At 51.3% G+C, this 22527-nt stretch overlaps 1 protein-coding gene across 1 annotated transcript; it reads right to left on the bottom strand.

Annotated features, from left to right (window-relative positions):
- Positions 1-228: 228 nt before the first annotated feature.
- LOC149872479 (serine protease 55-like) lies at positions 229-21586 on the bottom strand. Its single transcript, XM_090031337.1, has 5 exons — positions 21324-21586; positions 16161-16350; positions 11844-12094; positions 9686-9828; positions 229-550 (listed from the first exon to the last, which is right to left on the bottom strand). The coding sequence occupies exons 1-5, from the start codon at positions 21454-21456 to the stop codon at positions 230-232; spliced, it is 1038 nt and encodes a 345-aa protein (XP_089887463.1). The 5' UTR covers positions 21457-21586; the 3' UTR covers position 229.
- Positions 21587-22527: the final 941 nt, after the last annotated feature.

The raw sequence follows: 22527 nt of genomic DNA, 5'->3' as shown, positions 1-22527 counted from the left end.
TTCTCTGAATTATCTGGGCTGCAACCATCTTGGCATCTAAACCCACCATGCTGCGAAGGAACTCATCTGGATAATCCTGCCAAAGAGGCTATTGGGGAGAAAGGGTTGAGATCATAACATCATAACATCAGGACAATTTTCTTGCCATTTCCCAGTTGGTCTAATAAAAGGTATCATTTTGGAACCGAGAGCTCTAGTTTTTTGTATGAGATCATAACATGGATTTTTATTAGGATTTGAAAATGTTTATTAGCAAAATAGTCGATACGAAATAGATAAAGAAGAGGAGAGGAGATTTAGGAGGCGCTGGGCACTTCCTGGCCCCCGAAAGGAGTGTCTTGGGAGCCGTGGTGTTGCCCTTTGCTTCGGGGATGAACGGCTTCCCTTCCAAGGCTGTCTTTCTCTGTATCCAGATGAGGTAGTTGATGATGATGGTGTACATGCCCGGACTGTGTCTTTCGGCACAGTTCTGCCCCCAGCTGACTATGCCGACTGCAAACCACCTCCTGATGTTCCCATAGGTGCAAACCAGTGGTCCTCCGCTGTCACCCTAGGATTTAAGAAAGCAGGGCAATGGGAGATGGCACAGCATGTTCTGTAGCAATCAGAGCCGGGCCGTATATCCACTACGCATCTGCACGGGCAAACGAAACTTGCCTCATGCTCAGGGGCAATTTGGACATTGGAGGGCACCGTGGAGGCTATTTTACGGGCAAACATCTGCCTCCTGCTGTAATTCATTAGGAAAGACATTAAGGGGGGTAGACTGGCATTTGGCGCCGCCTGCTGCGAGGAATTACACACGGGACTTAATTTGTCTGAAAGACCGTGGTGTGAAAACACAAATACGATGCACCAAAACAACCCAGGTTAACATTTTTAAAGCTTGGTAAATTCATGATTACATGCCATGGCGTGTAAGAGTGCCTCACGGTTTTTCTATGAGATGCCCGAGAAACAGCCAGACATGGAAGACGCCAATTCAATGTGAGGCCATGCCAGCAGCAACAATGCTGCTTTTCTGTCCCCCATCCAACCCCAGCAACATGCCTTAACCTTGAGCCCGTGTAAACCATCATCCAAGAGTGGGAGGGCTCCGTGCCTGTGACCATGCAGTCCTTGGCCTCTTCTGTTAACACAGTTAGTTTCCAGTCGTGGTTCGTGCGGGCGGAGGGGTGATGGCATTGCAATATTTCAGTACGAAACCATGAACAATCAATCCAATAAAACCTCTCCTCAACCAGGCTAAATGGACTGACAACAAGCTCCCGTTTACAAAGGAGACCTTGGCCCAGATGACGCACACCAGCCTCCGATGAACGTTATTGCCACGCTGAAAAGGCAAGTGCTTTCGTTTGCCACCGTGGCATGGAAGTGGAGGATTTGTTTGGTTTCCTGTATGATGTGTAAGTACAAATGCAGCCAAGCACCAGTTGGAGAGAGAAAGGACCAATGTATAGCGCTGATCAAAAAGCACCCGGCAAGACACGGTGTCTCTCTTGTAAATGTCATGTGACTCCTTTCCAGCGTTAAGTGCTTTAAAGTCTCTGCTCTAAATAATACAGAGCTCAATCTTGCACTGGGCCCCGCCATTTTACTTTCTTGTCTCCGGTAATTTATGTGGCATGTCAGAAATTCAGGATCAACACATTCCCCAAGGCAGAGCCGGCTTCCCTGGGAAATGTTCACTCTCCCTTTCATCCCCGTTTGAAAAGCAGCTCTGACGGCGGTACACGCTGCCTCCTCCGCGCACGCAGCTTCCCAAAGCTGCTTGCTCGGATTAACTAATGAGCAAGGAAATGGGGCTCGTTACAGTGTCTGATCCTGCTCCTATTGAAGTCTATGGCAGAACTCCCATTGGCTTCAATGGATGCAGAGTTGGGGCCCATATGGTGTTTGTGTTTTTTCTAGTTTTCCCCCAGCGTATGCAGGGAGCAAATCAAATTGAAGACGGAGAGAAGGCTGCATAGACTCATCACTAGTATTAATTATTCCCATTGAAGCAGCTTGGATCTTCGGGCCTGGCTTATTGTTCTGGACACTATAGAAATACAGGTCAAAAAGATAAGCTCTGCTCCCACATTGACCTTATAATTGCAGGGATCCTATTCATGCTCTCCTGGCGATGACCTTTGATTTGCACAGGATTACTATCCGGGGATACAGGATCCCTGTCAATGAATCTCTTCCTACAGCCTGCACTAACGGAGATCAATGGGACTTTTGCTCGCGAAGCTGTTTCCTTCCTACAGTAATAGGACTGTGTTTTGTGCCCCTTACTGCAGTATGAGAAGCAAAGTCTGCGGGGGGTTACTTATGAGCCCCGTTTTACACCTGGGGAAACTGAGCAAAGACGTGCTATGATTTGCATAAAGAGATGGGTCAGGGTAACCTCCTTCACTAGAGGTTTTCAAGCAGAGGCTGGACAGGCATCAGTCTGGGATGGATTAAGACTACCAACCCCTGTCTCCAGTCCTTGTTGGCGTGGAATTGGGGAGCCTTGGAAGTTACCCTGTTTTCTTACATACAGCTGGCAACAAGTGAGCTGCCGGCGGTATCTAAGATGAAGCTTGTGATGTGGAACCAGCATTTATAAAGAAAAGAAGTAATGGCCTTTCTACTGCCCTTGAAAAGGTCCGGGGCCCAGCCTTGTGTGATATACAGCAAGTCCTCCTGGAAACATGAAGTGTCCAGAAGCATGACATCCCAGGAGCAGCTGCGGGATGCCACACTTCCTCGACTCTCTGTTTCCAGGAGGACTTGTGCTACGTCACACCGTCAGTGGAGACTCTGGAAAAATCTGTTTTGCTATATTCTGCCTTCCAAAAAACCGGCGCATGTTTTCTTGGAGACGTGTTGTAATCAAGAACATATGGTAATGGGAGTTAGGTGCCCACCCACTTCTGAAAATCACCCTTTAGGTCCTATCTGCCTCTTCAGGCATCTGAATCCCTTTACAAATCTGAGTCAAAGTGCTCCATTCCCATGAAGGAGAGGAGATGAAAAGGGCACAGACCCCTTTAGGCAAAACACTCCCCAAAACTACAAAATGCTAAGGTGTGGGATGTTTCAACTTCCAGCCTCCTGTATCTTTGCTGTTGGAATAGCTCTGGTCAGCAATAGATGTCGGACATCTGGTACTGCTAATTAGTCAAAGAACCCAGTTCTCGGGCACAGCATTACTTAAAAATAGTGCCCTGCATCAGCCGCTTGTCGTTCAGCGTACAGCATGGCCGCACAACCAAATTAAAGCAAATGCACGGGGCTGGGGACTTACTGTGGAACAGCTGACCCATGGTGACTGCATGTGTTGGCATTGTACATCCTTACTGTGCAGTAAGCAAAAGCTAAAGCAAGGCCTTTTAGCCCTGTTTCCTTAAGGGCAAAGCTACCCCAGTTTAACTTCCACTGGCCACAGTGTAATTGTGAGCACAAGAAGAGTTAGCCGGCATCAGCTGTTCCCACCCAGAGCCCCGGTTTCCTGTTCAGCTGGCTTTGATTCTTCGCCCCTACCCTTAGGAATGAGTATAATCAACCACAGTAAATCAGGCCTCATGCTTAATTCATGCACTCCAAGAGTGCTTGTTAATCCTCCCATGGGGAGAAGAGAGGAGGAGGGTATATTTGCTAGTAAATAATCCTGTGGACAAATAACCTTGTTTCTGTTTCTTAAATTCACCCAACCATTCATCTTCCTTCAGCACCTCCCGAGTCTACCATGAATGCTGGGAGCCTTTCTATTGACTTCAGTAGGCTTCGGCCGATGGCCTTTGTCACTTCTCATCTGATTTTCATTCGTGCCCCCGACATTGTCATTGATCAGGAAACACACACACGCACACGTTCAGCCATTTGCATCTTTGTAGGTGGGGGCCGCTAAGAGGGAGGGAGAACAGCCCAACATATCATCAGACATTCATTAGGGGAAGGCACAGCTCTTGCAAGTCACTGCTGGTTTCCCGTCCTCATTGGTATGAGGGCTATAAATTGAAGAGGATCAGCATTTAAAATAATGGCATTTGCCATTAGCCCGGTTCAGACTGCAGGGAATACAGGCTTCAACACACAGAGAGGACGGTTTTATTTCTGTTGTCTCTGAACCCACAATTGTTAGAGAAAGCTGCAAGGATGGAAAATTCAAGCATAAACATTAATGGTCTTTTCCAACGTGTGGGTGGGAAGGACAAATGTAGTCCTTGCCCCAGGGCTCAGGGAACATGGTAGGGGGATTCAGTTCTGGACTCTACTCCAGGGTCCCTTTGAGATCTTGGGCAAGTCACTTCATTGACCTAGTGCCTCTGTTTCCCCATCTGTAAAATGGGACTAACAGTGTTATCCTAACCCCCTGGGGAGCCCTGGGGATATAATCCATTAGTATGAGGCTCAGATTTGACAGTGATGAGGGACATTCAGATACCTGGAAGAAGGAAGAAGCCCCCATCTTCGGGATCTGTCACGATAAAAGGGGAACATGTCAGGCTAGAAGGGGCCCCCAGAGAGCTCATCCTGCAAAGCAGAGTCCTCCTAAAGCACTCCCCTAAAAGAACAAAACTTTTAGGAGCAAAAGCCCACCCAGGCCTAAATTAAACATTTCTAGTGATGGAGAATCCACCATGACCTTTGGGGAGTTGTTCCCGTGTTTCATGCCCCTCGCTGCCTTATTTCTAGTCTGACCTCGTCCAGCTTCCACTTCCAGCCAGGTTTATATATTTATATGATAGACAGGAGATGCCTTTAGCACCCCATTTCTGTTCCCTCTGTAGGAAAGCACATGGTGGGACCAAGTCGCCCTGCAACTTTGACTTCAATGGATTAAACAGATTGAGCTCCTGGGGCCTGGCACTGCTTGAGCACCCATGAAAGATGTGGATGGCTTTTGCCTCTTGCACGAGACGCGACACATGAGTGCATACAAACGAAGCAGGAAAATCCACAAACCCTCTACTTGATCTCCCCAAGCTGTTTGGGGCTTGGCTTCTGCCCATAGCTGAGTACTGCTCACCTCATTGACTAGGCTGCGCTTATCCTCAGCGTGGCCTAGTCATGGGGAAAAGGACTCAGACCTACCACTTCCCAGTGGGGTAAGTGTCAACGTGATTGCAGTGAGCAGCAAGTAGAGACTCGCCGCACACCAGACATCATAGCCACAGCCCTGCTCCAAGACCTTACTACATGCATCAACAAGTCACATTAAAGGTGAAAGAAAGGGCGCATCATCCCTGTTGCAGAAACACAAGGGTTCAAACACCACCCACCTGAATGCCAGTGCACAACCAGCTGTCCTACACCACTAACCTGAACCGTGCTCGAACTGGTGATCTCCAAGCCTCTGGATAATGCAAATCTTCCCTTTCCTACAAACCTTTTGAAATGGAACGGGGCTATTTCCCGAATCCTGATGAGCTAAGCAAGGCAATTAAGAGGCATTTTCTTTGTGAGCTAAAGCCCTTACACTTCAATTATTGCTCAAGTTACTTTTGCTTCAGAATCTAACAAAAGATGCCTAAGAAAACAAGGAATTAGACCTAAATTGTGATTCGCAGGGTCACCGGAGAAAAGCAGCACACGTGAACTGCACAGATAATTTCTAGTGCCTGCTCTTTAGTGTATGTGTGCTTCAGTCATCCATTAATGCTAATGTTTATGTCTAAATAGAACAATCAGTCAATGGCGGATCCTATTAGCATTAATTCAGAGCCTTTCTGTATATTTCTCTGAAGAACCCTTAGGAAACGGGTATGCGATAGATTGTTTTAATTGAATTGATTTTTTTTTTAAGTAAAAATTTGTGAGAGCTATGCTATTGAATCTCCCTGGGATATTATAGAAACCCCATCAATAGCTCACAGAGCAGTCATGTTTCTGCAGTGGTATAATGCTTCCACCCTTTATCAGGCATGGCCCCTTGCAGGTGTTATGGTCACATCTATGCCTGTCTGCCCCCTCATCGATTGCTCCAGAGCAGTAAGGGCCAACCTTTTTGCCAGGGGTGCCACAAATTAAGCTCCAGACCCTCCCCAAGACCCTCTCTGATCCCCTTTCCCTGTCCAATCTGCTGCTCAGCTTTCTTCTCCCTGACTTCATAGAAAATTGGGATTGGAAGGGACCTCAGGAGGTCCCATCTAGTCCAACCCCCTGCTCAAAGCAGGGCCAGCCCCACCTACATCATCCCAGCCAAGGCTTTGTCTCGCCAGGTCTTCAAAATCCCCAAGGATGGAGACTGCACCACCTCTCTGGGTCATCTGTTCCAGTGCTTTACTACCCTCCTAGTTCTTACTAATCTTTCTAGCCTCAACTTCCCTATTTCTAACCTAAACTTCCCTCCCCAATCTGCTGCTCCGCTTTCAGCTCCCTCCACAATATACCCTTCTGCTGCCTGCCCCCTCCACCATCTGCTGTATGCCACACACCCAGACTGCCCTGGCCATGTGTGTCACAGGTTGGGCACCCCTGCTCTAGAGAGCGACACACTGAAACCCAGCATGACCATGCCACCCTGGACAGGTGCAATGTAGCCACCCATATTGTGCACAAGAGGGATGTGGCCATAAGCTTGCTCTCTCAAGAGGGCTTATTGGTGTGTCCAGCGCATATGACATCCTTCTGGGATGTACCGCACAAAGCAAATGTGTCATGATTCACCTAGGCGTTCCCTAGTGCAACCTCTGGATGGTCAGAAAGGGTGAAGCTATTTAATCAACCATGCCCAGTGGCCCCTATTACTACAGCCATATCAGCAGCAAGGGTTGCTAGAGAAAGATCAGTCGGAGATGCTGAAGTACCAGTGGGCTGTAGCACAAGGTGGAGAGCCCTACGGGCACACACCTGCGATAAAGCAGCAGGCGGCAGCAACATGGAGGAAGGTAGTCCTGCAGACACATCTACTAGACATGCAGTGCATAACTCTTGACTATTCCCCAGGTCTGGAGTTTTAGTTCCAGTTCATCCCTAAACGTATGAAGAGAGAATTCCTCCTGCTCCTGCTCTCTCACAGTGTACTGGAGAGCACCCAGGGTTCAAGGCATGAAGACTCAAATCCAGTGCCCCTTCAAGTGGGAAAGCAGCATTTACACAGATACAGACCCCACTCCATAGAGGGGCCCGGTGGTGGACTCACTGGGATGGGCACTGCCATGAAAGGGAGGGTCCTCTGGCTTCTGCCTTTGCTCCTGCCCCCCGGGGTAGTCCGTCTCTTGCACTGAGTAGAGAAAAGAGATAGGCAGCAGTGGGGGTAGACGCCAGAGCCGTGCCAGGGCAAAGCTCTCCTCAAAGAGTCACATGACCAGGCTCCTTCTGGCTTGCTCTGTTTCTGGCCCCGTATCTTCCCTTCTTGGTTGCCCAAAGGGCCAGCACCAACTGGAGGATGGAGGTTACTCCTGGCCCTGCTAAGCCCCTGGCCTTGGAGTCAAAGCACTCTGCTGAGAAGTGGGAGATATGGGTTCAAATCTCCTTTGCCTAAAGGAGTGTAGAAACTGGGTCTCCCACGATCTAGGCAGGTGCCCTAGCTGTCAGGTAATGAGGCTAAAAAGTGGAATGGTCCTTTCCCCTCCCATCACATTTTGGGGGGCAGGACATGCTTCCCTGAGTGAGGTAGGATCTAAAGGACTTATGTACCAAAAGGCAGAGCTCAATTTGGACCTAACCCTTCAACAACAGCGAGAAGAAGCCTTCACAAAACACTTCCTTCTCTCCCCTCCCTGCTCAGCATTCATCCGGGCCCGTTCATGGGGGGCTCAGCACACATTTCAAGGGACTGTTTGCAAAGTCCATAGACAGGTTGAGCTAATTCATGTGGGTGCATGTCCCTCCCAAAGGTACTTAGCAGGGCTGGGCAGAAAAAGGCCAGTCCACTTTGGGGGTAGGGTGGGGGGGAGAGATTTTGAGAATTTGAATCCAATGAGATTTCAAAACCTGGTTTCAATCTGATTTAGGAGATTTGCAAATCCTCTGTGAAAGGGAATTGAGCGCCCTGACTCGGAGACAATCTGCAAGATAAGATAGGCTGGAAGCTCTGGGAGCAGAAAGAGCCTGAGAAATCACGCACTTAGGTCATATCTAGGCTGCCACGGCTGAGTGCCCAGTCATGGCACCAAAGAAATAAGCCCTGCTCACTCACCCCCATGCCTGAACAGGAGGTGATTGACTCAAAACATGGTTTTCCAGAATGACCAAGAGCAGCGGTTAAGGGCCTGCTCCAGGTATTCTCCCTGCCTCATTTCTGGGGTTGACGTGTGGAAATGTGGAGAGGGATCAGGCAGGCAGAGCTTATTTCCTCTGCTGCCTGAGTGTAGACATGCCTTTCAAGGCCAGGGTGCCCAGGATCCCAGCTCCTCAGCCTGCCTGTTGGATGGACGAGGCAGCTGTCGTGAGTATCTGCTGGTTCTCTAACCGAACACTGCTGGTACAGAAACATTTCCACAGCAAATTAGAGAGGGAATAGCATGGTCTGAATGCTCCTGCACTGGCTCTTGTCCCTACTCCAGGGTTTTTCATCATTTCAGATTATAACGCATTTTCTGCTCCAAATCTGGCAACTCTCCACTAATGGTGGGCAATAGCTGAGGCTTCATATTCATGAGCTGGACACCTGACCTCTGAGGCCAGGCCTGGAGAACTCTGTCTTGTATACACATGCCCTGTTTGTCTGGCCCTACATTACTTGATCCCTTCTCCAGATGCTCCAGTGTATTATAGATCAAAATAAAGCCCTAGTCATCTTTTTTTGGATACATGAGATTCATTTTGCTGGTACAGAGGGGTCTGGCTGTTGCAACAGCATCAATCAAGCACAGAACTTAAGGCCGGAATAGAGAAGCACATTATTTAATCATATTAATGTTACCCCCTGGCAGTTTTCTTTTTAAAATTTTTGACTGAATTGAACGCAGGTGAAAGTGGCCAGATGAATGGCTTTCAGAGACTGAAATTCTCCCTCTGTTCCAAGGATGGGTGTGTAAAGCTGTTTCTCTTTGCTATGGTTTAACCCTGCCTGAGGAAGAGGACTTCAGTGGATCACAAAGGAGGTGATGCTTCCTGGCCTCATCAGACATTGATAAGGCAGCTTTTATTTGTTGCCAGTGAAACGTAAGTCAAGCTGTACCATAATACAAGGCGGCCACGTCCTCTGGACTGAGATCACCATGTTCATGGTTACACCAGCCTGTAAGCAGCTGGAAGAGAAGAACAATGTTTGGCAGGCACCTGGGTTCAAGGCTGGCCATCAAGACGGCCTCCTGTGAATTTTTGGGGAGGGAAGAATCCAGACTTGGCTCATTTTTCCTCCTTTTCATTGTCTGCAAGCACTGCTAAAGCCATCCAATGACCTCACCTGCTTCCCTAGCAGGGTGAAAACAGCTCTACTACTGCCTATCCAGGGGCAAGACAATGGAGGGTGCTTAACAGTGAGGCCAGGCGCCATGCTCCAAAGTGAGCACAATGTTTCTGCCAGCCCCTGCTACCCGCCTGTGAGCCCTGCACCTCTGCTGTCCTCATCAATATGCTTTCCAGACAGCTCCCTGGCTGCCCTTCTTAAGAGTTTCACAGCCTGGACACATGCAGCAAAGCATTAGCAACCCCAGGAAGCTGGGGAGGATCAATGTTCATTACCAAAGCAAATAAGCTTCCATTTTTGAGCTCTCCCAACCCATGCCAGCAGCACGCCGAGACAGGAGCACGCTGACTATACCTGGCAGGCGTCTTTCCCTCCTTCCTCGTAGCCGGCGCACAGCATGTTGTCGCTCAGCTGCGAGATCCACTGGGAGCACTGCTTCTTGCTGATCAGCTGCATCTCCACTTTCTGGAGCATAGTGGTGGTTTTCATCTTGTCCCCTGCCAGAGAGAGCAGGGTCAGGTCACAGCAGGACATCATGCTGCACATTGTCGCAACACAGTCCAGCTTTCCAAGCACAGAGGGGTGTAAAGGCAGCCAGCCCAGGAGAAACCCCTAGAGGATTTGCACCTCGGGGTAAAACAGCTTCATGGCTCCCCAGCAAAGTCCTTCTGGCCTACAATGAACCTTTACCATGGCTGAGCCAAATCTAGGCACTTTGCGGGGTGGAGAAGAAGTAGAAGTGGTGGGAAAATATGGAGGAGCCCCACGCCAGGCCCCTCCTGCAGTGCTGGGGCTATGACACCAATGCAGGCTCTCTGAGGGCTTCACTTTTGGTGGGAAGAGGGGGGATCTGGCCCCCGCAGCTCCTGAGTTGGGGAAATACATATCCCTCCCTTGTCCATTGAGGTGCCAGAAGTCCTTGGAGTCGCTCAGCCGTTACCAGGCTTCCTCCAAGGCAGATCTTACAACCCTAAACCATAAAGGGAAAGGGGATTTTAGGCCACCCCTATGCCCTCCTGACTCTGGGCTGTCCCACAATAGCTCCCAGAAGAGCTTCAGCAGAGAGATGAGGGGGTCTCTCCAATGTGATATCGTCTTTCCCTGGGGACAGCACTGCTGAGACCCACCGTGCACCCCGAGTGCTGTGTGCCCTGGCAGGCCCCCGGCAGTTGGGTCTTGCTCGGGGATGCTACATGGAGCACCGCAGGTCTCTCCTGGGCAGCTCAGCCTTTTAGTCCCCATGTGTTGCTCTGGGAGCACCAATGCTGTTACTCTCCGAAACTCCCTCCTCATCCCCGGGCTTGGAGTAAGAAACCCCTTACTGCCTATAAGCATACCAGACCTCATTTACACCAGAAGAACTCCACTGTCTTGGGACATGTTCACAGCAAAGACGTCCCATACTCACCCCTATTCACTCATACTGACACCTATTCCCATATTCACCCCATACGCTGCTTGGGGCAGGTCCTCAGCAAAGACGTCCCATACTCACCCCATTCACCCATACTCTCACCTATTCTCATATTCACCCCTATACGCCGCTTGGGGCATGTCCTCAGCAGAGACGTGCCATACTCCCCACTATTCCCACAAGCCAAAATCAGGCCTGAGGTGATGGGAGCAGCCCACACCTCCATCCCCAAGATCTCAGTCTCCGAACAGCTTCGCTCCTGGGTTTGGTGCACGGCGGGGGGGAAATGCCATGTGCTCAAGAGCATTTTTGCCTGGGAGTGCTGGGGAGATGGTGCGGATACACCCCTCCAGAGATGGATATGCTGAGCACAGGGAGGGAAAACCCTGCCCCTGCCTTCCCTGGAGGTTTAGCAAGTTGACCTAATAAAGAGCTGCAGCCCATGAAACGGGCTGAGAGAGCATTGTCAGCTCGTGAGGAAGGCCACGTGCATTCAGAGCCAGCGGCTGAGGAGCCCACAGGCAAATGCCACCCTTTCCTGGAGGAGCTGGTTCTCAGAAAAATACCCCACCCTGTGCCCAGCATTGACCCACTCCTGTGCAGCCACCGTCTGCCTTTGCATCTTAGCCATGGCTTGGACAGGGGCAGCAGAGTAAAACAGGGGATAATGCCTTTTTTAGCAATACCAGGGAGACTGAATGGAAAAGCAAGCCTGCCACCTCACAAAAGGGGAGCTCAGAGAACAGAAGATAGGACAAGCCCCTACACATCAAGGACGGAGAAGAGTCCTGATGTAAGGAGATGCAAGGGAGCTTGTTATATCTCCTCGGTACCATCTACCATCACAGCCCCTTCTGGGTACACACCAATTGCAGTTCATTTGGGCCTTGTCCAGAGGAGAATGATGCCAGGAGGCACCTTAAGCCCCTGAAGGAGGGTGATAGCCTCCCAGGTCTTCATCAGCCTGCCCATTGCATGGAGGAGCTGGCTGGTGTGGGCTTCTGGTTCTCTGCCCAAGCATCGCTGGGACTGAAACATCTCTATTGAACGCTGATAAAAACATCTCAGCCAGATGACCCTCTCCCCATGGCATGGTACCTGCAGCTGTGGTTCCCCATCCAGCCACCCAGCAGTTCTTCCACGTGAGGAGATCATGCATCAGGGGCAAGCAGACAGGGACTTTATGTTCGTTGAGCCGGATGGGGGAGTCAAGCAGGAGCAAGGCGATGTCGTTGTCTAGAGTCAGCTTGTCGAAGTCTTCATGAACAATCAGCTTGTCCAGCTTTTTCATCTCTCTTTGGTGGCTTTTCAAGTTGACCACCCCAATCGCCACGGTGAGATCTGGTGGACTTATTGATAAAAAAGAGAGCTGGAGGATGGTCTGGGGAGACGTGTTATCCTACAGAGATAGGGATGGTTGTTCTGAACAGGACGTCCCGGTCCCAGAGGGCACCGAAAGCAACCTCAACATGAGGGTAGGTAGCACCATGAAAAGGTTCGCCCTCATGCTGAGCCGTGCCTCGCTCTGAGAGCAGCCAGATCAAGGGCAATGAGACGATTCATGGGGCATTTGTGTACAATGCTGGTGTTTTCACGTGGGGCAATTTTCTCTGCAACATTTTAGGAGATGGCAGTTGTTTAATAACATTTCCACTAGTGGGGTTTAAACACAGAAACCACGTGCCTATGCAGATCTTTGCATGGTTCTGTTGCAAACCCACCTTCAAAAGGGGACCTGGGCAGACACTGTTTTACAGAGGAGACATTTCCAGGGGACAGGGGTCTATGTCTGGCTTGGTCCCTTGGATACATGTCTTGTGTACTTATAGGACCCCGATTGCCACAGCATCAGAGCCCCTTCCCATTCTCAACTGTATTCATCCTCACAGGACCCTTGGTAGGAGCCTATCGACAGCATCTCCTGAAGTAAGTTACTGCCTATGAAAGCCCTTGCCTCTCCGAACCAGTTAGTCTCCAAGGTGCCAACCTGCCCTACCTATCACATGCTGCTCTTATGAGGCAGGACAGGTCTTCCAGCTCCATTTTACAGAGTGGGAGCTGAGGCCAGGGGACACTAATGGCTTGATGCTGCTTTCTCTGACCCCAACAGGGCAGAATGAGGTGCAAAGTAAAGGTCTCATAAGAGGTTGTGGCAGAACAAGGATGTGAATTGTAGTCTCTCCAGGACCCTGAGCCCAGAGCACCCTTTTTCTGTGCCTCCATTTCATCTCCCTCCCTTTGTCTGTCTCATTCACTTGACCATGAGCCCTTCGGGGCAGGGGTTGTTGCTGACTTTCTGCCCAGAAGTGACTGCTAGGGGCCCCAATCTGGGTTGCCATACTTGCCACACTTCAAGTGTTCAAATGTCACTGATCGCTTATCTTGCTGGGATCATTTGACCCCAGCAGACTTCCTGCCCCTGGGGCAGAGGGCTGGACCTGATGATCTTGTGAGATCCCGTCCAGCCGTAATGTCTATGAAATCACAGCTGTTGAGTAATCACATGCCCTGTTTTGCAATGAAAAGGAGAAGAGCAGGGCAGCTGTTGCTTCCTCAGCCAAGTGCAAAGATCCTTGAAAAGGACCTAACGCTGTTGCAAAGGTTGTGCCCAGCTCAACACATCAATGCCTCCTGCGGAAGCGGGATGGGCCATAGGATGGCAACCTAGGTCATAGTAAAGGTAGGTGGCTGGGAGTCAGGGTGCTAACAAATGTTGTCTTTGTCCCTGGAGAAAGCCTTTACTCCTGGCATCATACAGACGTACACATCCATTATTCCACTTCAGGTCCCTCTAAGGAATGCGGCAGCAAATGTAGCAGCACCTTTGCCTGGGACGCGCTGTTGTACGTCTGTACAGTATCTGTGCTTCATTCTGGGTGTAAACTGGGCTGGCTGTGTGCCTTTGCTGGCCACCTACTGGCAAAGGAGTTTGGGAAGGCGATGTGCACACATTGGCTGTGCCATCCCTGGCTTGATCTGGGTCAAATCACAAGACAGTCAATCCCGGGTCAAATGAGACATCTGTCTACAGTCTCAGTAGTTTTTGGGCCCAACCCTGTCACTGATGTCCTATGTAGGATGACAGTCCCTACTCTACCCATCCCCTCCCATTCGCTGTGGAGAGGCCACAGTGCCAGCCACCACCATCTACTCCTCTGATTTCCAAGCAAGCATCTCATGCTTGGAAGGAGTTTCACCTTAACCATCCACTTGACCGTTTTGCTTCCAATCCTCTTTTAAACCTCTCCTTTCTGTAATACCTACAGAAGCCTGGATACTGGTCAGGGGCTGAGCTCCCCATTTGTCATGCTGATCAATTAAGTCTCCTTGGGCTTCTCCATCCACCTGTTGTCTCATGTTTTAAATCTAGATTGGAAGCTCTTTTGGAGCTGGGGTCATGTCTTTGTCGTCTGTTTGTACAGCCCATAGCACAGTGGGGGCCTAGTCTGTGGCTGGTGTTTTTAGGCACCAAGGTATTAGTTATTATCATTGCTATATACACAACTTACAAAATGGTCTGAGATCCATGGGTAGAAGGGGTTTACAAGGACAAGGCTTAATGTGAATGGTTATTACACAAGCAGAAGTACTGACAGGACTTGATGTGGGTGGGGCTGAAGTATGACAGGAGTTGGATCCCATGTAGGACATACCTGACCCCTGAAATGCCACTGGCTGGGTACGCGCACTGCAACCCCACTCAGTTTTGACAGAACGCAATTGGTACCACCTTATTACCGTATTTATTTGCACACCCCATGTACCTTTCCCCCCAAAAATAGCTTTCCAAAACTGAGGTGTGTATCTTAAGTGGGGAAACTGATTTGCTGCCCAGAATAGCAGCAGTGGCATTTCTATTTAGGAACTGCTGAAGGAATCAATTGAAGCTATGGTTCATTATGCCTTACTTCATTTCTGTTAATTGCTTTTCACTCAATGACCCACTCTCCTTTTTAATGGTTTTGATGTTCCACTAATCAAGCTGCCCTTTCTTCAGGAGGCTTGCTGAAGAATCTGCAGTTTAGCTAATCCCAATCTCTCTCCTCCTATTTCACAACCCTGAAAACTATATTTGGCTTTTGTCAAAATCCAATAGGGTCCAGTCTTCAGCAGCAGCTAGAGTTTCAGCTTGTGGCTGAGGAGTCAAGAGCAGCTGACAGTTTAGTTGTGGTAAGGTTAAACCTGCAGTTTTGCTCAGAAGCAGATGCAAGATTTGGCAAAGGGGGTGTGGGACCAGCCACCCATGCTGCAGAGGTGGCTGCAGCCCTACTTGCAGCCTCCACCCCGCCACCTGTGGGGGAAGACTGTTCCACAGGAGCACCTGGAAACTTTTTAAAAGTCCCCAAAGCAGGTAAGAATCCCATTCCTACCCCCTCCATGTTGAAAGGCATGTCCCCTCTTCTCCCCTCCCCTTCCCCTCTTCCCCTGCCTTCAGCTGCTGCTTTCCTCTCTGTCCCAAGTCCAGGCAAAGCTTTAAAGCTGCTCCTTCCAGCTCCAGATGAGCTGCATGGGGACTGGGCTCAGCTGAGAACAGCAACAGCAGCTGCAGTGTGTGTGTGTGTTGTGGGGGGGTGTTCCCCAACCCTGCCCAGTCCCCTGGAAGCAGACCCAGGGAGGGGGGACCCCCATGACTCTCACCACTGCCACTGTCACTGTCCCAGCTGAGCCCAGCCCTCATACAGCCTAGCTGGAAGGAGCAGCTTTGAAGCTTCCCCCACCCCTGGGACAACTGGGAAAGCAGCAGCAGGCAGAAGAGGAAGGGAATGGGAGGGAAGGAGACGTGATTTGAGCATGGAAGGGAAGGGGGAAGGGATTTTTATCTGCTTTGAGGACTTTAAAAGTCCCCAGGGGCTCCCACAGTGCAGTCCGGTCCGAAAGGTGGATGTTGCCCTGCCACTGCACCCCCTCTGGATCCATCCCTGCTTTTGCCTGAGCAAGAAAGGGAGAGTAAGTGAGCTGAAGATGAGGCTCTGCTCTTGCTGTATGTGGCCATAACTATGAAAAAAATCCCTTTCTTCTTCATTCAGCCTCCCCCAAGACAAGGTGTGTTTTTTTATGAAGGGGCATATGGTAGGTGAGAAAGTACAGTATGCTCTAGCTTGCTACTGTGCAGAACAAAGAAAAACCTCGCTTCATAACTGCTGTCCTCTAGGGAGAGCTGGAATACAAGGATGCCAGACACACGGCAGCACGGGCTGTAGGCAGCTCAGCCCACGGAGGGAAGCCAGAGCAGGCTGGCTGCGGAGCGAGACCCGATTCCTTCCCACTCCCTGCACGCAACTGAGAGATGACAAGGATCCACGTGCCATAAAATCATCTCTCTCCCTGTCTGCCTCTAAAGCACGTGGCCAACTTGTGTTATCTGGACATGGAGCCCATGGGCTCGGCTGGCGGCCGACTTCTCCCAGTACTCACGTTTCATCCTCGAAGCAGTGTGCTGCCGATAAGATCCACCAGCTGCTTATGATCATCCCGCCGCAGAAATGCCTCCCGTGGCTCTGGATGCTCACTTGCCAGGGAAACTCACCAGCCTGGGCCCCTCGGCCCCCTATGACTCTCATCGTGGCCGTGGCGGGTGGCTTGAAGGCAGGTCTGAGGCCACAGTCTACAAACAAAACACAAGGCGCTCTGTGCACGAAGCTGCACAGTTCACTGGACAGACCTGAGCACACAGGAGACCCTGTCTATGGTCACACCAATATTGTGTACCTTGCGGGGCTTGAGCAAAGTTACTGCTGATTGACACCTCTAGCAGGCCCACGCCTTGTTCTTGCTGGTGACTCACCGAGCTGACAGTGTGTCCACACTGCACGCAGACATAAAATAGACATACCCCTGCTAGCTCAGGTACAGGGTGCAAGCTAGCCCCGGGGGGCCAGAGCTGAGCATGGGTGTTTTCCCCTGGCTGCTTGCTTTGACTGGCTGTGCTGAGCTTTGAGCTGCCAAAGTAGGTTGCTACTGGTAGCCAAGCAGGCTAATTTAAACATGTGTGGGTATGTCTACACTACATTGCAACTGGGAATGCAGCACAAATAGGGGACTATAAAGAGAGGAACATGATGCCTGCAACATTAGGCCGACTGGCTCAGAGACTTGGAGTTTCAGGCATGCATATGGGACGAGGAGCTCAACACCAATGTTCATCACTACATACATGTGGAGGCAAGAGGGGACTGTTGCAGTAGTCTAGTCTGACCTCTTGCGCTGCACAGGCCATAGAGGTCCACCAGCTAATTTCCTGTTTCCAGCCCAGGATTTATGGCTGAGATATGGCTTCTTGGAGAGTCAACTGGTTCAAGCACTACCATGGGAGGATGGTAAAGCGCTGGAACAGCCTATGCAGAGAAGCTGTGGAAACTCTGTTCTTGGGGGTTTTGAAGATGCAGCTAGACAAAGCCCAGGCTGGGACGGTGTAGTTGGGGCTGACCCTGCTTCGAGCAGGGGGCTGGACTAGATGTGACCTCCTGAGGTCCCTTCCAGCCCTCGTTTTCTCTGATTCTGTGATTTCAAAGCATGGAGAATCCACCAGCTCCCTTCAGTAAACTCTTTGCACCTGAGTTTGAGATTACTTTGCATAACTTCCACTTCCATTCACTAGATCCTATTGTGCCTGTCTGCCACCCTAAATAGCCCTCTAGTGCAGAATTGTTTTTCCTTGTGGAGGTGCTGCTAAACTGCGATCAAATCGCTTAATCTTTTCTTTGATGAGCCAATGGATTGGGTTGATTTAGTCTGCCATTGCAAGGCAGGATGTCCAGAGGGTGACTCAGCAATTTTTTGAAATTTTTGTCAACATTATATTTTTTTTTAAAGCACAAACACCAGAAATGGACAAAATATTCCCATGATGTTTCAGACAGTGGTAATAGCTCCTCCTTATTTCTACTTTGGATTCCCCTGCTTAGTTTCTGGGAACACGGATGTGCCATGACCCAAAGCTCTTCTCTGAAATCCTAGTTTCCAAACTCTAGTTTCCAAAATGCACTCCTGCATGCAATAAGCATGACCTGTGGGCTTGGTCGTACACCTAGGAGCCTCGCACGTTGTTCTGTGAGCTCAACTTACCAGTTGCTTTCAGTGACAATCTACAAGCTTAAAGAGCAAGGAGCTACTTCTCGTTGCCCACAACACTAGGGCTTGGGAACATACCTGAGAATGATTTAAAACCAGCCCAAAGACGCTCTTTTTATATGCAGCATGGCATGAACTCATGGCCACAAGATGCTGTGGAGACTAATGATTTAAACAGGCTCAAAAGGGGATTGGAGAAATTCAGGGAGGGTACCTCCATCAGTGAGTATTAAACATGAGAGGGAGGGGGGTGGAAATCAGCCATCGGATATTGGAAGCTGTTGGGAGAGATGCGTAGGGGACAGATCAGTTTAAACAGACCCTGCATAAATACCCCTTCCCACTTTAGACCTTGGTGAGAGACAGGTCACTGGACTAGATAGAAGGACCTGTGGGCTGATCCATAGGGCAGCTCTTAAGGTTTTAAGCTAATATAGTTTGAACGATTTTCAGCTGCTGGTGGAGACTTTAAGGGACTGCTTGGCCCCGAAAGGGAGGGATCCTGCTGTATGCAGTGGCGTCTCTGCCAAGTCCGGGAACCTAAGCACGGAGACTGGAGCGGCCACAGCGCTGTGGTGGGGGCAGGCAGCAGTGGGAAAGACACTGAAAGTCCTTGTCCTCCAGGGCTGTGTCTGCAGAGTCTCGCTGGGCCTATAGAAACTGCTCAGCTGCTGTACAAGGAGGCCTGGCACTAGCAATATCCCCGACGCTGGATGTTCGCGAGCCGCTGGGATGCCTTTCTGCTTGAGGTCACCGAACACTGCAGGTGGGAGAGCTGACAGCCGGCAAAGCGGTGCCTGGATCCACGTGCTGGGGACAAGGACAGGGGGGCACAGGGCAGGCAGGACCACAACCCTCCACACTTCCCAAAGCAGGAGGCGGTGAAGCCCACCTACCTGCATGGCCACGGCTCACGAAGGACGTCAGAAGCCAGAGGGTAAGCAGCGGCAGCATTTTAATCCCATTGTAACCCGGTGCTCCTCGCTCGGGTCCCAGGCGCTGAGGCTGTTGCTGACTCGGGGAGGCCGTCTCCCCAGGCCATGCTCCAGCCAAAGCCAACCACGCCTGCGCCTCTCACTTCCGTGTGACATCACACATGCTGTTCATTGCAGGTGACATCACAATAGCACGCAATGCCTGCTGGGGCAGGGCCGAAGAGACACGGCCCGGAGCTGTACGCCTGGGCCCCGGCCCAGATGCTCGGGATTTGGATCGGCCCATAATGGTGAAGAAACAAGTGGGAAATTGATATCCGATGTGAACTCCCCAGCGGTCCCGCTGTGTTTGGCTCCATTGCCCTGGCTCGGATCTCGCTGTAGAGCTGGGTGTTGTGGCTTTTCCTCCTTCCTGAATGGCTTTCTCTAAGGCTCCCAGCTTTGCCTTCCCCGCAGAATGATTTCATTCACTCATGGGAGCAATCAGTCCTTGAGAGGGCTTTCTCTCCCGTTTGATCCTTCCCACCGGGGAAAGGAGCCCTCTGCAAGGGTGAGCTGCAAAGGGCGCTCAGTAAAGCTGTGGCTGCAGAACAAGCAGCAACGGTCTCAAGTTGCAGCAAGGGAAATTAGGCTGGGTATAAGGAAACATTTTCTCACCAGGGGGGTAGTAAAGCACTGGAACAGGCTCCCCAGAGAGGTGGTGCACTCTCCATCCTTGGAGGTGTTGAAGACCCGGGTAGACAAAGCCTTGGCTGGGATGATGTAGGTGGGGATGGTCCTGCTTGGAGCAGGGGTTGGACATGTGACCTCCTGAAGTCCTTTCCAACCTGAATTTTCTATGATTATATGTTCCCTTTAATAACATACAGGCTAAACATGGTTCACAAGGGCAGACCCAGGGTATCAAGTCAGATGCATCCCTAATTCCCCTCTGTCCAGCTGAGTCCCCCTAGTGACGCATTTAATTCAGTCTCCATCGTTCACTTCCGGTGACAGCTGTCACATTGCAAGGGCCAAAACCCATCCCTGGGGTAGTTCCACAGTGAGCACTTGGGGGGCCACATCCCCCACGTGTGGCTTTCCAAGGAGCTATGCTAATCTGTCCATCGGGATGATCTGGCCTGTTACTTCTGTTATAGAAGTAAGAGCCCCAAGAAGGATGGCCATGCTGGGGGGCCGGTCCCTCCTGACTCCTAATGAGACAGTCGGGAAAAGCATGAGTGTAACAACCAGCAGGAGAAGCGTGTGGGACCAACAGGGCCCAGGTCACCAACTCACACAGAGGAGTTTGGTTTCACACTGAAATCACAACCTGACCCAGGGGAAATTGCCCCCGGCTCCTCTTGCACTGCTGGCACCAGGCGCAATCCCACCCCAGCCCCAAGAGGCACGCTGGCATAAAAGCAGCCTATGGGGAGCCTTATGCCGCCCTGCTCCTTGCTGCCCATTCACACCGTGCTCGGGGAAACGGGAGAAAAGCGCCGGTTTCCCTGACAGCAACACAAGGATTTCTGGTGCCGTATTTAGCCACACGCGTCCTGTTGCTATAGCGCCTGCAGGGTCTGTGCGGGGTGCTCGAGCGCTCGGGGGCCGCTCCAGAGAGAGCAGCGTGCTCCCACCCCGCTGGCAGCCGTGTCACCCAGGCCCGTCTCCCCACCGGACCCAAGTCGAAAGCAGGGCGGCAGTCCCTCCCGCTTCTGAAGCTGGAACTGGCTGAGCGGGCAGCCCGGAGCTGAGCCTGGTCTTGCCTGACCTACTCCCCCTAGTCTGTGCCTCAGTGGACTCAGGTGCCAAAGGACGGTGCTAGTCCACCCTATACAAGTCCTTGAAAACCTGCTAATGCTCCCAGTTGTGTAACAAGCTGGCATCTCCGCTGAAAGACCAAGGCACGAGGAGCCTTGAGCCCAAGATGGACCCACTTAACTGCTTCTGAAGTCTTGAGCAGGCTGGTTTAGGGTCATGCTTAGGTGCCTAAGTCCATATAGGCACCAAAGAGGTGAAACAGGATCAGGCCTTCCGGGTTTTACTGAGCGACAGGGCTGCAATGCTGAGTGTGGAGATGCCGTAGGGCCTTCAAAAGACCTTCTCTGTTCAGCTCCTCAGCCCTTCTACGGGGCATGAGGAGCGCAGGTGCCCGAGGATGGGTCCAAAATAACCAGCCACAGCAGGGCAAGCCGGTAGGCAATGCTGAGGACCAAAGTGTGTCTTAAATGCTGCTTCTTCCTGGAGCATCGGGCCGCACTCAGGTCTGCAGGGTTTGTCTGAGGCCAAGAACCTGCCCTGCAAAGTAGGCACCTACAAGCTTGCTTTCAAACATGGAGCCAGAAGCACTCATTAAACCGCAGGTGGAGGAAAAGCCTCCCTACCCGATTTATACAATAGCTTCGGGGCTAGAGCAAATACCCAGGATGAGAGCGCCAGGGTTTCTTTCCTGCCTCTTCCTGAGAGGCTTCAGGCCCACTTCAGACCATGGAGCACCCCAAGCACCCGACTGTTATGGGGAAAGGATGCCCAGTAGCCAGCCCCTTGTGACAAGGCCACGGCCCTGTGCAGAAGAAAATTCACGACTTACTGGGTCCGAGTGAAGAAGCCCAACTTAGTGCTAGGGGCACTTGCTTGCAGGCAGGTGCAGGAGGCCTGGGCTTGGGTCCATGTTCCCAGGTCTCGCCTCTCCTGAGAGGTGAAAGCAGCAGAAATGTTGGCATCTGGAGAACTTAAAAGTAAAAAAAAGGAGATGCCAGGTGAGTTTTGCTGCCTCCAGTGAGGGGCAGAAGCAGAACTGGACCTCAGTGCCCCGGTGGTGCTCAGGTTCCTTTTTGATATGGCCCATGCCAAATCCCCATCCCTAAACCCAGCACAATCACTGCATCATAAGACAGCAGGGCTGGAAAGACCTCACAAGGTCGTCTAGTCCAGCCCCCTGCTCCAGGCAGGCTCAGCCCTGACTAACTATCCCAGCCAAGCGTCTGTCCAACCTGCTCTTAAAAATGTCCCGGGATGGAGATCCTACCCCTCCTCCAGGCAGCCTGTTCCAGTGCCGACCACCCTCAGCATCAGAAAGTTCCTCCTAATCTCCAATCCGAATTTCCCCTGCTGTGGTTTGAAACCATCACTCCTAGTCCTGTCCCCTATGGCCACAGACATCTCCATCCTCTCTATAATCACCTTCCAGGTATTTAAAGACTGCAAGCCAATCCCCCCTCCGTCTTCTCTTCTCCAGCTTCAGTAACCCTCCTTCTTTCAGCCTGTCCTCACGAGCCTCATCTCCCCGGCTCCGACCGTGTTTGTCCCTGTGCGCCGGGCTCCCCCCAGTCTGTTCGCATCCTTCCTGAAGCGTGGGGCCCAAACTGGACACAGGACTCCAGGTGAAGCCCCACCGGGCTGAACGGAGCAGAAGAATCCCCCCGTCTTCACTTTGTCGCTCCTGCTGCTACAACCCAGGATGCTGTGGGCTTTTTTTTGCAACAAGCTCGCACTGCTGGCTCGTATCCAGCTTATGGTCCGCTGTCACCCTCGTGTCCTTCTCTGCAGAGCTGCTGCCTTGCCAGCCATTCCCCAGTTTGCAGAGCCTGCAGCGGTGCAGGGAAGGATCTGCCAACGATACGTCCCCCCCCTCCCTTCGGCCTCTCTGTTTCAGCGTTGAACTCATCGGGACAGGAGCTGTCCCTGCACCACACCCAAAGCGATGGGACCCCCAGCCTGAGCGGGCTCTGCCAGGTGCTCCCGTAGTGCAGATGAACACAGGAAAAATGGCTCTACAATAAAAGCCAACCCAA

This window comes from Crocodylus siamensis, chromosome 1 (genome assembly GCF_052110815.1).
Source record: "Crocodylus siamensis isolate JL-2025a chromosome 1, ASM5211081v1, whole genome shotgun sequence".
Classification (NCBI taxonomy): Eukaryota; Metazoa; Chordata; order Crocodylia; family Crocodylidae; genus Crocodylus; species Crocodylus siamensis.
Note: the sequence above shows the minus strand (reverse complement) of the source record. Positions and strands in the feature narration are given on the sequence as shown.

Bases quoted from the DNA above. Each gene is read 5' to 3' on its own strand.
- LOC149872479 (XM_090031337.1), bottom strand. From the start codon at position 21,456: ATGCCAACATTTCTGCTGCTTTCACCTCTCAGGAGAGGCGAGACCTGG. The intron at 16,351-21,323 runs GTAAGTCGTGAA...TTTTGTTTGTAG, and splicing joins GGCTTCTTCACTCGGACCCA to ACTGTGGCCTCAGACCTGCC. The intron at 551-9,685 runs GTATAGTCAGCG...CTTAAATCCTAG, and splicing joins GAGGGAAAGACGCCTGCCAG to GGTGACAGCGGAGGACCACT.